Here is a 16,783-nt window from a genome sequence, read left to right as displayed (position 1 = left end):
CAGGATGGCAGCTCAGGCGGTAGAGCTGGTGGTCTAGTGATCTAAAGGTTGCTGGTTCGATCCCAGGCTAGCATGCTGTAGTGTCCTTGAGCAAGACACTTAACCCCTAATTGCTCCTGATGGCTGCGTCCGTCGGTGTTCGAACAATTGTAGTCGCTTTGGATAAAAGCGTCTGCTAAATGAAATTTAATGTTAATGTTTAATGTTTAATAATTTAGTCCCAGGGACCATTTAATACTCATTTAATACAAATATAATATAAATAAAAACACACTGTTTTTACAGTGTGTTTTTATTTATTTTGTTTGGGGGAAAAATCGCTCTGATCGCGCTGCGGAGCGGAGATCGCTTCTGAAAAAATTCTCGCCCTCCTTCTCACAGCTCGGTGGCAAATGGCCAGCGGCCCGGCACCAGTCCACGGCCCGGTGATTGGGAACCTCTGATTTAGACAACCGGACGTGCAGTTTCCTTTCCATCGGAAAGCCCGAAACGTGACGTTGTGGATTCCCTTTCTGCTCTAGAGCTAGAGCAGAGCAGTTGTAGAACAGTCTGTGTTCTGCCAACAACATCTTGTAACGCTTGTCGGTTTATGACACTTTGCACGGTATATCATTCCTAAGATTGTTGGATCTCTATTATTCATGAGCCCTGGACTTATTTATTTCAATTACCTACGCCAGAGTGTCCTGAAGTACAGGGATAGTTGTTGCATCAGTTTTCCTAAAGCAATCATTTTAACCTTTGTACTCATTACTATCATTCGCCAGCGACGGCCGCAGTTCGGGGGGATTTATGCCTATAATGCGGCACTAAGACACTGTTGGTAAAAGCCAGTGTTCCCGGAGATTTCGGCTACATGCCTTACATGTTAATGTAAAAATCTGTCCCTGCATCTGAGAGATCTGAGAGTCTGGAGAGTACAGTGACAATGAAACACCCCTGCATGCCCCAACCCCCCAGAGCCCATCTCCCGCATGGTGATAGATGCTCATTTAGCACTAACGACGTCGCTGTCTGTTCCCGGCCTAAACTCGTATCGACCCATCCTGGTCTCTCAGGCAATGCCAGGGAAATCGGGGCCGACTATGCACGCCACACACACACACACACACACACACACACACACACACACACACACACACACACACACACACACACACACACACACACACACACACATACACACAGTGGCCTGATTGTGATGGCTGTCCATGGGCTGAACAGCTCTGTCTGTCGGGCTTGGTGAAAAAGCTGGCCAACCGTGAAGGGGTGAAAATGTCAAAATCTTTGAATGCACCTTTTCAACAACTTTTCAAAGTCTAGTCTTTATGAGTCAGTTTACAGGGAAATAATGTGGACTGTCGCAGACGTATAGAGAATAAAGCGTTTGAGAAACATTTGCTGCAGTTTTTGTGCCGCGCCCAGGGTTTGGTTTACGTGCATTTCCTGTCTCGATCCCTCTGCTGGGTAGCTTGACTTATTTGAGTCAAGTGGTTGAATGAACGCAGTTTGTAAGTGGACAGTCTAGTTTGCCAGGCTGGAATGCATCACATGTATAATGTCTAGTCTGTCACACGCACACACATACACACACAAACACATACATAAAAGCATCCACTTATACACAGAATGGTATTTAAACTTTGCTTCCCCTTCATGTAAAGGCAAATTGCATTTGCGTGGCCAACTTTCATCTGCAGAGCACTTTGCATTCCCATCCATATGTATGGATTCGCAGGTCAGCTTATAGGTTTTGCTTTGAAGTTTTACCAGTGTCAGTATATAGAATATTCAGAATATTTTGAAATATGTATATGCAGCCCTAGCGGCATAATGCCCCCGCCCCCCCGATGATCAAACCACCACACCTGGCCCTGACCCACTCCCCGATGAACTCTACAGTAGCCACAGGTGTCGGCGAGAGCTGCAGCTGGGGCAGCGTGGTACTTCGCCTGCTCTCCAGCAGTGCACTGCATCCCCGATTTCCACCTAATCTCTCCCTTTCGAACTTGAAATACCCACAGAAAAACACTCCCCATGATACATGAGTGACTTAGAGAAGCCACTACAAGTGTGATTATGAACCCAAAATGTCAGCAGGACTGAATGCCACAAGTCTCTGCGACTCCTTTCCGCAAGCCATAAGAACTGTCAATGCTGAACTCACCAGGGGTCCTCACTAAGTCACTCACACAGGCCCCACTGCCTTACTGTACTGTATGTAGCATACTGTACTGCATACTGTTTCACTGTTCTGGGTTACTGCATACTGCGCTGTATTGCTCTTCTGTTCGGTGTTACTGTATTGCTGTGTCATACTGTTGTATACTATACTGTATATCTCCATACTCACTTCATATTCACATGCACTTTACTGCACATATCTGTATATACAAATAGCCTATCCCATATACATAACTTCTATTATCCCATATACATAACTTTATTCCCTTTACTTCTATTTTGTTATCTGCTATTTTGTCTTATTTCATTTTTATGTTATTGTATTTATATTATTCTATGGACTAACTGCATTACGTTTTAGGAATCAGTTTCAGTTAGTTAGCTCGGTAGGAATTACGTTACGCTATTATGTTCAGTTTAGAAACTATTGTGCATAATCTCTGGGTGCGTTGTAAAGGCATTTCAATGCATATATATATATATGAACTTATGTATATGTAGTGACAAATAAACCTCTTGAATCTTGAAGCAGAAATGGCCACTTGTCTGGTCGACTGTTTGTAAAACAGACGAGGCAGACAACCATCCACTGCTTTGGGTTTTGCAACACAATGAAATTCTGCAGCGTCGGGCATCCAATCAGTCAGGCCGAGCCCGGAGTTGGAAGTGCCAATCATCAGCCCGCCCGCCAGTTATTGACCCCTTAAAGGAAATGCCCTCCAGAGTTACTGCCTCTCACGCAGCTATAATGCTCCAGTTTTTTTTCCAGCTGGCTAATAAGGCAGTGAATTCGTCTGCCTCTCCTTGGAGCCTTTTATGGAAAACCTTCAGAATCCAACTATCCTAACTGTGTAGAAGCTAAACACCACAACCCTGTTTACTGCACATGGAGGTTTTTAAAAGTGCTTAAGCCAGCCCGCGCTTGAGGTCTTCAAGGATTTACCCAAACCTAACTGCGCGAGAACCCGAACAGGTGCATATTTTATGATGGTTCGGGTCGACGGTTGTCTTCTAATGCCTCAGGTGGAGCAGCAGAGAGCAGGTGCACACATGGATATTGTACGGCCAATTTTGATTATTGTGTCTGTTCGGATCCGGAAAATACCCAACCCGACTCTTTCCCGAATGACCCCGGTCCGATCGGGTTCGGGTCAGAATTTTGAGTCCTGTGAAGACCTCGGCCCTGTCTGCCGTCCCTGCCCTGATTAGCTTGCATCGCATGGTGCGCTTGCAATGGCCCGAGTGTTCTGTTGCATCCGGAGGAGGTACATCACTCCCTCGGGTTACCTTTTCTCTTGGACACCAAAAAAAAAAAAAAAAAAATGAAACGAAACAACGCTCTCCCGGGAAAACAAATGCTGTCACCCGAAGAAGTTGCCCTACTTCCTGTTGCGACGACGGGGTCGGGGTGTGGCCCGCCTGGAGATTCTGCCGCGCATTGTTTGGAGCGTGCTTGTGCCGTGTGAACCCACTAAGCAGCTGATACTGAAGTTGGTGGTGGAGGGGGCAGGGCACCTGGGTTCTCACTTTCCCTTTGGATGGCTCGGCAGAAAAAACAGGGAAATAGCCTCGGGTTTCCCTTTGAAAAGGCACGCGCACACACAGGAATTTCGGGCGGGTATATGTGTATTTATTCAAAATCTACAATACCACAAATGTACTGGGGGAGTCAGCAGGGTGGGCTTCTTTTTTTTTTTTTATTGTATTTTTTTTTTTTAACCATCAAAAGTGCGTTGCATAATGTAGAAGTCAAGAGTATCCTCTTTATGTCTTACTTCTCACTTTTGTTCCTTTAGCTCGAAGCGTCCGTGATGCTTGTTGAAGTGTGGGAAGACAGGAGTTTCTCACAGGGTAGGGGGGCGGGGTGTAGCGTGTGTGTGTGTGTGTGTGTGTGTGTGTGTGTGTGTGTGTGTGTGTGTGTGTGTGTGTGTGTGTGTGTGTGTGTGTGTGTGTGTGTGTGTGTGTGTGTGTGTGTGTGTGTGTCTCTGTCTGTCTGTGGTGTGCTTTGTCTGGTGGGCAACGGTGTGGGTTTAGATGTAAAATGAGAGCGGCTGTCTGAGCAACTTTAAAAGTCCCATCTTTGTTGGCTGCCAGCGGTGGACTTTAACTCTCTCAGGGAGTAAATTGAATTTGCATGCTTTGATGACTCATTAACGTGGCTCTAACCGTTGCCCCCCCCCCCGTCTTTCAATTTGTAATAACTCCATGTGGGGGGAGACGTTTCAGTATCGTTTGCTGATGACACCTCCGTTTCATCTCTGGCTGAAGGGGTCTGAGGTGTGTGTGTGTGTGTGTGTGTGTGTGTGTGTGTGTGTGTGTGTGTGTGTGTGTGTGTGTGTGTGTGTGTGTGTGTGTGTGTGTGTGTGTGTGTGTGTGTGTGTGTGTGTGTGTCCCCGGTGTGTGTGTGTGTGCGCGCGAATAGGTCTCCTCTCGAGTGTCTGGTCCGCGTCTTCATCGCCCCGGGCGTTCCGCGAACAATTCACCGAGACAGAATCCGATTTAAATCCCCATTTGCCAATGTAGAGAAAAAAAAAAAAAAAAAAAAAACATGACGCCGCGCGGCCGTCATTAGATTACCAACGCGCGTTACGGAGCGGCGGCCCTCGGCACGCGTCGTATCATCGCCGCGAACGGTTAAAGCGGGATGAAAGGCCGCCTCAAACATCATTTAAACTATAATTAGCAATTAGGACTTGCCAGATTCTCGGAGAAGAAGAGGAAAGAAAAATAAATTAGCCGCGCTTACGGCGGCGCTACGCCTCTGAGCACTGAGCACTGTCATGCGTGCTGGCGTTTAATGAAGACCGCTGTAAAGATCTGAACAGAAACGAGCGAGCGCGAGAGGAAGACAGAGAGGGAGCAACAGCACAACAAGCCGTGGACGACAAACAAACAGGGCACAGGGGATGGCGATGATGGTGGGGGGATATCTGCGGTGGACTACTCTCTTATTGTTTCTCTCCCTCCTCCCTCCACCAGGATACCGGAGGGCCAGGCGGAGGCCGGCTCGCTGGCGGCGGCCGGGAGGCTGCGCTCCCTGGAGGACCAGCTGACCAGGGCCAAGCAGAAGATCCACAGCTTCTCGCAGCGGTTGGTGGGAGACGGTGAGAGGACATGAAAGAAAATCAAGTTTTGGGGACCGAGAAAGTGGGAAGGGGGATGAACACAATGAAAGATGAGTGAAAAGAAGTTTTTTTTTTTTTTTTGTTTGTTTCTGTTTTGTTTTTTTTCCTGGAACACGGCTCATTCGAGCCAGGCAGACCAGTGTTCTGCAGGTTACTCATAGACAAGCTGTCACGGTTGTTACATAGTCGCCAGGATCGCAGTTATTTGAGCCAGTCGCGATCTTTTTGTGAAATCGTTCGCTTCCACAGATGAGATTGCTTGTGTCCGTCCAAATTTCAGGGGCATCTCAAAATGATGTGGGAAATGTCGCAATAAACACAACAGGTTCAGGTGGATTTAGGCAAATTAACTTTGTACCCAAAGGTTGAATCGTAAATGCTGATAAATGGCTCTTCGGCAAACAGGCAGAGATGATGTTACGGCTTTCATTTTTATGATACTATTGTAGTGGCATGAAGTCAACAAAAAGGGACAAATGCCAAAGAATACAAATCTTTATTGAACATGTTCAATATTTACAATCTGATATCCTGTAGTGCGGGGGGAAACCCGAGGGCGCGGCCTGTGGTTTGTCATGTGGGAAAGAGCGATAGCCAATCGGGAGCCAAGCTGACTGAAAGGGAAGAAGTTCTGAACACAAGAGCAGCCATGGCAGCAAATGATCAAATGTACAGTTCATGTTCACACCGTCTCCACCACTTCACCCAGTGTATTTTTATTTTCTTCTTTTGGATTTTCTGTAAAACAAAAAAAAAGTTATTGTCTTTTTTGTCATTTTAAACATATGTTTTCATTTGAAAAATCTTGTCGTGAGGTTCCAGGCATTCCATTGAACAGATTTTCCAACGCGGTTGTCATGACTTTGCCAACGTTCAGGTTCAGGTTAAGTATAATTCATCGTCCAATAATCCAAGTTCTCCCCCACCTCACTTTGGACACTCGGGTGGTGAGTTGCTTTGTGACTTTTGGCTACTGACACGTTGAAAATGCGTGCGTGCGCCACGCGGGGAGAGCTGTCAGGTGACCGAGGGGAATGTGTGAATGAAGTGAACGCAGTGTGGACGCGTGAGGGAGGGAGGGAGAGAGAGAGGGAGGGAGGGAGGGAGGGAAGGAGGGAGGGAAGGAAAGACAGACGGACAGAAATAAAATAAGGAGGACATGCGCTCGGAGGGCAGCGCAGGGTCAGCCTTTCCATCTTGCCGCAGGAGGAAGCAAAGTGCTAAAAATACCCCCCTAGCTTTCTCCAACTCCGGAAGGAGGGAGGGAGGAAGAAGAAAGAGAGATAGCACTGGGGAGCGGGGGGCTGTCCCCCCCCCCCTCTCATTTGAAGACAGCTTTTCTTCGCCATATTTATTTTTTCCTCCCATCCAATCCGGAGCACAAGCAGCTGCGTCCTCCATGTGGGTCAGGCCACATTGTTTGGTCTGGGCGGGGTGCTGGAGTTCCTTCCTGTTGTTAGAGGGAAGAAGAGAGAGCGATATGAAACGGTGATCAAATGGCTCCTTTAATGAGGTCAAAGCAACACCCCAAGGAGAAAGCAGTAAAGAAGAAAAAAAACAAAAGAAGGGAATATAATAATGGTCCCAGAGCCATTCTGCATGCCAATAGCCTGTGACGGAGGTGTGGAGGGGTGGCAGGTTGGGGGGCGGTGGTCGGGTGGGTTCTTTTATAATACGTAGATGCGGCTCAACCTGAGGCTCCCAAGCTGCAAAAAAAAAAAAAAAAAAAAAAAGATTTTTCTTTGGTCAATGTTGTGCATTTAAATGTCTTACGTAACACTGGAGGCAGCCGATCTATAAACAAATGGAGCGACAGCCGTGTACTTTGAGATGCCAAATGTGTTGCCATGACGATTTTGCAACAAAACTCCCGCACAATATAATTTAAGCCATTGATGTAAACATTATGTCAGGTTCAGGGGAGTTTGAAGATAAGCAGGTTGCGTAAGATGCGGATCCTTGTTGCTGTGCGGCTTTTTTCGACTCCTAGTATGGAAACCATCACCCCTGATAAACACCCACTCCACCCATCAATGAGTTAGAATCATTTTAATCTTTTTTTAATCCAAGTCGGTCCCATCTTATGCTTCTTTTGACCGATCCCCTTCGTGCCCACCCAGGTCCGGGCGCCACCCAGGAGGAGCTGCGGCGGCGGGTGGAGAACGGCGTCAAGGAGCTGTGGTACTTCGTCCGCAGCGAGGTGAAGAAGCTGGCCACCGTGGAAGCCGGCGAGAGGCAGAAGTACGCCGACTCGCTGCTCCAGGACCTGGGCCACCAGGAGAGGTGGGGGAATCTGCCAGTGATATACCGTGTGGAAAACACGATTGTGATTGGTCGATAGCAGCGATCGGTGGGTCGGTTATTTATATTCATGAATAACGGCCGCTGATTTGTTGATAATGACCACTGTCACATGGGCAACCACTTCTCGGCCTGGGTTCATGTCACTTGTTTCAGGCCGCCTACATGATAATGCTAACGCAAGCTAGCAATGATGCTATATAGAAACTGCAATGGAAGACTTGAGAGATTAATACGGATATGCCCAATTTCATATTAATGACAGTTAATAGGTCAGTCATGTGTAGGGCAAAGTTGTGTTTTTTTGTGGGGTGAATTGTTCACTATGTTGTTGCGGACTGTTCTTTTTGGTGGAAGCAAAGAAGCAGCGCTGCGCTAGCAAACTGATTATAAAACTAGGCATGCTAGTTATGCGAATAGGCATATTAGTTATAAAACTACGCATATTAGTTATACGAATAGGCATACTTGTTATAAAACTTTGCACACTAGTTATAAAACTAGGCATACTAGTTATAAAACCAGGCATACTAGTCATAAGACTTGGCATACTAGTTCTACAAATAGGCATACTAGTTAGAAAACGGGGCATACTAGTTAGAAAACTAGGCATTCAAGTTACTGAATAAGCCAAGGCATACTAGTTATAAAACTAGTCATACTTGTTATAAGACTAGGCATACTAGTTATAAAACTGGGCACACTAGTTTTAAAACTAGCCATACTAGTTACAAAACTAGGTAAACACGTTATAAAACGAGGCATCCTAGTTATGTGAATATGTGTGAATTTGCTCTTAAGAAAGTTTTGAACTGCACAGGAATTTTCCTTTCACTTAAACGTATCTCATAAATAAAAACACATTATGTGTTTTTATTTGAGAAATGAGAGCTGCACCGGTGGTTATGAGGCAGCTTGGGACCGTGCACCTCTCCTCAGGCTCATGGATAAAAGCTTTGAATCCAGACAGGAGCACGGTGCTGTTTTTGTTTTGTTAAATAAGGAAATTTAGTAAGATAAAATATATTGTGCGCAAATTGCGCCCTCAGAGGACACACACACACACACACACACACACACACACACACACACACACACACACACACACACACACACACACACACACACACACGCACTATTTTAGATCCGGTGCTATTCATAAAACCCGGCGAGCGTGGGTGCCCCCTCGCCGGGTTGCTCTATTTATCTATTATTAATTTTTCCTTCCAGCGCTGTATGCGCTGCTTGAAAATATCAGATTCCATGTGATTTGCGCTGTTCACACTGTCATGAAAAAAACAGATCCGAGTCACATATTAGCAAAACAACAAAATCTGATTTGGGACACTTTGGACTGCAGTGTGAATGTAGCCTTCGTCAATCAGGTGAAGCAGGGCTATCTAAGTGGAGTGACTTTTCCGAAACCTTACTGGTATTCGTAAAGAATTGAATTAGAATTTAGATGAAAAAGAATCCCTTTTATATATAATTCTTTCTAATTTTTTTGAAAAACGTGACAAAATAGATATGGATCTATAGTTAATTAAAACAGAATGGATCGTCTGCTTTAAACAGAGGAGTAACTTTGCCAACTTTAAAATCCTCTGGCACAACCCCTGTTTTCAAAGGCAATGAAAAGATGTGAGCAAGTGGCTGCAAGCTGAGGATGTTTTTAGTTTAATTATGTCACTTGTTTCTTGGATATCAGAGGGTTTAACAGATAACAGGAACATTCCTTGGAATAAAATCCAGAAGATTACCATGCCAAGCAGAAATGTTAGCTAATTCATAACCAATTTTAACAAAGAAGTCGTAGCATTTTTCAGCTATGTCAGTTGGATTGTTTAGATCATTTGCACCATCCAAAAAGACTGAAGATAGCTCTGGGTTGTCTTTTCTGTATGCGACAACTGATTTATTACTTTCCGCATGGTTTTTTAATATCTTTTGAACACCACCTTCAATTTTTCACTGGAATATTTCTTTTTTGCAGAACTTATGGAATGAATATATTTATTTCTATAGGGTTTATGAACACCATGGGTAAGAGGAGTAGGATTTGAGACATCTTTTCTGTACAATTTTATTATTTTTCCTCAACAGCTTCAGTAAATCAACTGTAAACCAAGGCTTATTGAGGGCTTGGCTGTATTTCTTGGTAGGACTGCCAACTGGAAACCATTAATTGAAACTAAAACAAATTGCTTTCATAAAAGGTTGATATGCAAAATCACCATTATTTCATCCCATGAAATACTGTCATATCCAGGCTGGATGGCTGGAGCCTCTTTAAATTGAAATATTTGACTTGCGCATAATTCTTTTGTGCATTGTTTTCTTGGTATGTTGAGCTCTATTAACCTTGATTAAAGAGAACTGGAATATGGGAAAATGATCTGAGAGGTCTAAATACAAGACCCCCGATTTCATTCCTTCGCTCAAAAAGTTAATTAAGATGTTATCAATCAGAGTTGCAGAATTTTCTTTAACTCGTGTAGATTTATGAATAAAAGGGAAAAACGTCACTTGAATAAAGAATATTAAGAAAATGGGTATTCCACCAGATGCCCCCTCAGCCCTATTTGACTTCAGAGAGAGATCATCCCTCATTTTAAATTCAGTCCCTCTGAATAAACAAAGATACTCCACTTCCAGATCTAGTGTCTCTTACGTAGTGAACCAAATTGTATTTAGGTTATTTAAAAAGTTCTCGAGTCCTCTATAAGCCATGTTTCTGATAAAGGAATAACAGAAAAAAAAACCTGTCTCAGTGAAGATGAATAATTAATTCATTTGTCATAGTTGCCGGAAAGACTTCTTATATTCAGATGAAAAGTAAAGAAAATATCTGGAGTCAATTGATTGCAATTGACTGGAGTACAATCGATTGTAAGAATCAATTGTAGAGCGATCAAAGGGTTTAAAAATCTGGCCTTCAAAATCTGATTTGTTGGGTTCCATATTGTGTGTGAAGAACAATGTGCTGTAAATGTGTGGTTAAGTAATCAAAATACTGTATGGGGAATGTAAAGCTGACGTCAGATGGCTGGAGCAAGCCTCCATATGTAGGGGATCACTCGCATTGACTGTGAATGTCGGTCGGCAATTTTTTTTTAGTTAAGAAATGCCTTGGAAGTCTTGTTAGGTGAAAAAAACACTGCCACAGAAAACCTTGCAACCATCTTCTATGAAACCTCCACCCCTCTTTTTCCCCCCTTTCTTTCGCCATTGTTGTACATTTGCTATATTCATATTTAAGCTGTTTCTCTATGCAATTGAATGGAAGTGATGCTCCAAGACCAGCGACTGGAGTCCATAGCAACCGCATAGCAACCATCAAACTTCACATTGCCCTATTCTGTAAATGCCTAAAGGTCAGATCTAAACTCTGAGCGTTGGCCTTCCTTTGTTGTGGTGTGCTTTGGATAGGTGGATGGACATTAAGTTTGTCGTATCTCAAATTGGCAATATCACCTCCCTCTCGAGCTGCCTTCATTACCGGGAGTGAATTCTTTCCTTCTTTGCCGGCCGGCTTCAGGGAAGTCCTCATTGATAAAGACGCCTGAGCCCTTCAGGTTTTTAAGCTTTATCCAGAGCAACAAGTTTTTCCTTCAAACACAGAAATCTGACCACAATGGGTCAGGGCTTTGCTGATGATGACATTGGCTTCCCACTTAATCCAACTCTTATTTTCAAATGATCCAGTCTGAATAGTTTTCTCTTTAATGCCATCTACAACACCATTATGGCGTCTTGACTGGACCTCCAGATGACCTGTCTGAGACGGAGATCAAGCTGCTGTAAGTTGTGTCCAAAATCTGCTCTGGTTTCACTACAGTTCTTGGACCAAGTTTAACGTGAGATTTTAAAATCGTTCAAACTCCTTTTGAGTCCTTTCTAGACCCACCTCGAAATCAAAGACTTGCATTGACAGCTCATTAATCCTCCTGTTTGAAGAATCAACTATGATCTGTACACAAGTTTTGAAGCTTTTTTTTTTCTTGTAGTTGAAGCAAAGTTCTGGTGAAGCCTTTTCGCTGGTCCAACAATTCAGGGTGGTGGTTTGGTCCTCAAGGCCTACTAGGCCCATCGTTCAGCAGAATAGAGCCGGAAACCTCCACAAGATACCAGTAATGTCCACAATTTTGCTGTAGAGAGCAGTGTTGGGTAGTACAGTAGTAATATTACCCAGTAATGAGTAGTGTAACAAATTTCTAATAAAACTTCAGTTGAAGCCTTAGCTGCTCTTACCGGCCATTACCCTGACATTCAGAGGGTATTCAATCTAGGCAGGTATTCCTCAGATCGTCTCTAAGCAATATTCCCAATGTAGCGGTGTAATAAGCTGGATAATGTGCAGCCGGCCGGACGTTTTTAACGCAGAATAACTCCCTTTAGAGTGACACAAGACCCTCACCATCCCGTGGGGGGTTAGTTAGCGACTGGCTGGCTGCACGTTATTCCTTACAAAATCATTGATTGTAGACAACATTTCTAATTCTCAGGTATCCTTTGCGTGTTTTCCAAATCCTTTTTTTTTTTCCCATTTTGTAACCGGTGTTGTGTGGGGGTTAAAGGTCACAGATAATCCCACGCCAGATAGCCAGGATGGCTCGCCTCTGCACGGCCCAAGTGAAAGATTAAAGGGCGCTTATTGTTCAGCCAAGTGGTTGGTTGTAATCCCCCCATCGGAGTGACTTACAGGGCCCATTGTCTCAGCCTCTGCTGCCTTAACTGCTTTCTACAGTCTGACTCCTCTCGCTGTGCACGCGCATACACACACACACACACGCACACATACATGCAGAGGTGCACGTACATATACAATCACGTTCCCTGTAAAACCTCACAAAGTCTCCTTGTATGGCGAAGGGGAAGCTAGTCTGAAGAGGCCGCTGGCAGTGGAAGGAAGGCTGAAATGTTTACCTATGTGGTATAAAAGAAAAGCTGACTAAGCATATTGGACATTTAAAAAGTATTCAGTTGAATAATAGATGCAATGAATATGTTGTACAGTACTGTGGACCAGAATGACTGACAGAGTGATTTATTGTTGTTTATTTTGATGAATTAATTTATTGATAGTTTTTTAGTTATGGCTTTTTTGAAGGATATGTCATTGTATTTTATGATGGATTTCATGAAAGATTTATTTATTAATATGTCACGGGTCCTCCATAGCAACGGCTCCAAAAATATTATCCTAATATATATACAATATTATATACCGTCTACTTTGAAGGGACTCATAGATTGGAAGCCAATTGTTGAACAACAGCCGGAGTTCAAATGTTTTGACCTTTGACCCCACTGGCAAACTTTCGAAGGGCTTCCGATCAGAATGCAGCAGTTGTAGACAGTTGTTTTCTAGTTGTTTTTAATGGGATATTTGATTAGATACTGTCAAAAATGAGCCACATTTAATGAGTTTTGACAAGCATAAATGGGATTTATTGTTGATTCTCGTCTTGTGTAGCTTGATTCTATTACACTATTACTGTACTTAATAGAGTATCAGTACGATTCTATTCTATTTATGGAATCGAAACAGGGTTTTTTTGGATACAGGTTTAGTTTTTGAGCTTAGAGAGCGATCTTGTAAGCAAATATTCGAGAGTCACAGTTGCAGATCAGGTTTTTTCAATGAATGCAAAATATAAGTTTATATGAATAAATATTTTTGAAGAATGTTTAAAAAGATGAATAAATTCACACGTGGAAAAGAACATTTCACTATACATACGATGTGGATTTTACAGTAAACAGTATCAATCTGCTGTAAGATAAACAAGGATCTCAAATGGATTTGTTTTTTCATTTGCTGTTGGAATCTTTAAGACCTAATCTTTTTTTCATGCTCATTCTGTCATCCATCCACATTTATCTGTGTAAAGTTACATAACAAATTCAGAAAAAAAATAAAATAAAAATACTTAACCCCACTCCTTGTTTTGATTCCAATGTTCTGGCTCTAAGATGAGAACACGCTTTTAAATCGAACTCTGGTTTAGCTTTTTTTAGCGCTGAAACACTGAAGGCTCTCTGAAAATGTAGATTTATGGGAGTATAATGGAAACGGGGGGAGGGGTCTTTCCCACCTCCACCCTGGACCTCCACCTCTTCTGCCTTCCCCGTCTTCTCCCTCCCCCACGTGGACATGGAGTTGTTTTTCCTGTTTCCATGCCATCGCAGCCTGCAGCGTCTGCAGCCTCGGCTGAGCCACAGTATATCGCTCGCATCTGCATGCATAAACACACACTCACACGCACACATTATTGTACTGCTATCAAATTGAGGTCTTAGTAAATACACCTGGTGAGTGAGGGCCCATGTTCCTGGGGCACTTCTAAACCAGAAAATAGTCCATTCGGAAACCGGCCCTCAAAAGTATAGTAAAACACACACACACACACACACACACACTTCTCAGAGGCCTTGGAGGGCCTGTTGGTTCCCACCCCCTCTCGCTAAGTGGCGGGGCCGGCGTGGTTTTTCACCTCTGAACCTGCAAGACGGTGTCGCAAATCCGCTTGACATCTGCCATTCTCACACGCTCACTCACTCACTCACTCACTCACTCACTCACTCACTCACACTCACACACACACACTGTGGTTAGGGCGTTAAAACGAGACAATGAGTAATGGTCACATCTCGGCAGTGTTCTCCACGTCGTCATCAATATACGTGTAAATATATAGATCAGGGCTGTTAAAATTAATGTGGTATTTAACTTTGATTAGTTTAGAAAGTTATAGCATGTTTTGTTTTATGGAACTAATTAACGGGTGCTTTCAGTTTTTACGCAGTGGACTAAAATACTGTGTTGTGTGAGCCAATTTGACTTTGCCCGCACATAATTATATAAAGAAGAAGACTTAAAGAAATTAAAGTAATTGAAGTAAGTAACACTTATATTAATTATTTTAAATATTTTAATTACTAAGTATAGTTTACTCAATTTAAAATGTGCACCTTAATCTCTAAATGTCAAGTTGAGAATACCCCAAATAAAGTTTAAACAAATCAAGGTAGTTTTTTAAAGTTCATCCAGTGACTTTATTTTCACTCTTTTACACAATTGATTGATTTTGGGAAAATAGTGTGGGTTTGAGTGTGTGTGTGTGTGAGTGTGTGTGAGTGTGTGTGTGTGTGTGTGTGTGTGTGTGTGTGTGTGTGTGTGTGTGTGTGTGTGTGTGTGTGTGTGTGTGTGTGTGTGTGTGTGTGTGTGTGTGTGTGTGTGGGCTTGTGGGCGTGTGTGTGTGGGCGTGTGGGCGTGTGTGTCCTAATGTGAGTCAGTGTCAGCCCTCACCCTTACATGCTGGAGGTTCCCGCCTATATTTGTAAACCAAACGGTAAAATGTTGTCTTTGTCGGCCCCCGGACGCTTTGCCGTCAGCCCTGTGGTGAAGGCGGGCAGATGGTTGTTGTTTATTATTATTATATTGTATTTATTAATTTGTGCTGATTATTATTATTATCCTTCTTCTTATTATTATTATTATTATTATCATTCTTCTTCTTCTTCTTCAAATATTAACACAGATGGTTCCCGTGGGAATGTTACCCCATAGCTGCATAGGATGATAACGTCTTTACAGAATTGTCATGAACATTAGCAGTTTAGGGTTGTCATTGGCCCCTAGGCTACTCTTTGTGCAGGGCACCCCTTTACTCATCCTGCTTTACCTGATTGAGGCTGTCCTGGCTGTACAGAAAAAATCACCACTGTGTTGCTCATTCTGGAAGCTGGAATTTGACAGAGAAGTAGCCCACCTTCTCCCCTGCTGCCAAACGGCACTCCTCCGCGGAGCAGCTCACGCCGGCGAGTGGGCACCGGCACTAGCACGACAAACAAACTCATCTAGAACAACGATCAGAAACAACACAAAACACAAAATAAACTACGCGTTTATAAGGAACGCTCACCCTCCCTCTCTCCCCCTGCCTCTATTACTCTCTCTCTCTCTCTCTCTCTCTCTCTCTCTCTGAATGCTTGTTTCTTATGGGCCAATAGGGGTCAAGGATGTTTTTCTCTGAAGTAAATTTAAATAATTAAAAATTGTCTGGCCAATCCGGGGCCTTTGTACACTTGGGGCCCCTCGGCTGCAACCGATCTCACAAATCTCACAATCTGTCCGTATGTGTGTATGTGTGATGGCTGCAGGTCCATCATGACAGACCTGTACTACCTCAGCCAGGCGGACGGGGTGGGTGAGTGGAGGATGAAGGAGGCCAAGGACCTGTCGGCGCTGGTCCAGAACCGAATCACCTACCTGCAGGTAACCTACAGGATCGCCTGCTGCTCCGCCAAGTGTGCACCCTCCACACCCACACACACACCCACACACACACCACACACACACACACACACACACACACACACACACACACACACACACACACACACACACACACGTGCACACACGTGCACACACATGCACATGCACACACACACTCAGGCAACTGTCCACCAACACCCTCCCCCTCCTCCCGACACACATGCTGTGGGCTTTCATGCAAAACCTATCCCTCACACACACATCAACACGTTAACATACGCACACACACATTCTCACACCTGCTTGTTAAATTTACACCACGGCTAACTGTCAACAGTCTTCTGTCAGCAGGCAAAAAAGGAGTGTTAAGCCCCTTAACGGTAAATAACTGGCATAACCTTTCCGGCACCACTAGTGATTTTCACTATTCACACGTGCAGCTACATTCCGGAACATTACCTTTTTGTGCCTTTTTACACATGCCATGATAATGCCGGAATAGATGGGCGAGGAACAGTCCGTTCCAGTGTAGATGCGATGGCTTGGACAATCTGTGACGGCAATGGACGTCAATCTGAATTGGTTTTGTTTTTTTCCTGGCGCTCAAAGACCAGCGCTTCGGTGTCCATCTCCGCGCCCCTCAGTTCCCTTCGCTGACGGAGGGACCTGTCAATGCCAATGTTATTAAATGAGTGTGATCATTTTAAACTTCTGGACCCAAGGAACTTTCTGGACCGATTCTTCCTCCCCCTGTCCCCACATTGCATCCCTACATGTAAAAGACATGTCTAGGGTCTGAGTGGAATTTTTAAGAAGAAAAATAATAACATTTAAGAATAAAAAGACTGGTCTCTATGGAGACTGGACATAACTGGACAAACGCCACAGTTCA

General features: G+C 43.9%; 1 protein-coding gene across 1 annotated transcript in view; it reads left to right on the top strand.

The window, feature by feature from the left end:
• fut8b (fucosyltransferase 8b (alpha (1,6) fucosyltransferase)) overlaps nucleotides 1-16,783 on the top strand; it is a gene marked incomplete at its 5' end in the record, with an annotated part of 63,728 nt that overhangs the window by 5,927 nt on the left and 41,018 nt on the right. Inside the window, 3 exons of the mRNA XM_080024029.1 lie at nucleotides 5,164-5,288; nucleotides 7,430-7,592; nucleotides 15,777-15,891. Coding sequence (XP_079880155.1) covers nucleotides 5,164-5,288; nucleotides 7,430-7,592; nucleotides 15,777-15,891 — 403 coding nt within the window. The remainder of the gene's footprint in view (nucleotides 1-5,163; nucleotides 5,289-7,429; nucleotides 7,593-15,776; nucleotides 15,892-16,783) is intronic.

Source organism: Zeus faber (assembly GCF_960531495.2).
Source record: "Zeus faber genome assembly, chromosome: 2".
NCBI lineage: Eukaryota > Metazoa > Chordata > Actinopteri > Zeiformes > Zeidae > Zeus > Zeus faber.
This window is presented reverse-complemented; position numbering and strand designations above follow the sequence as displayed.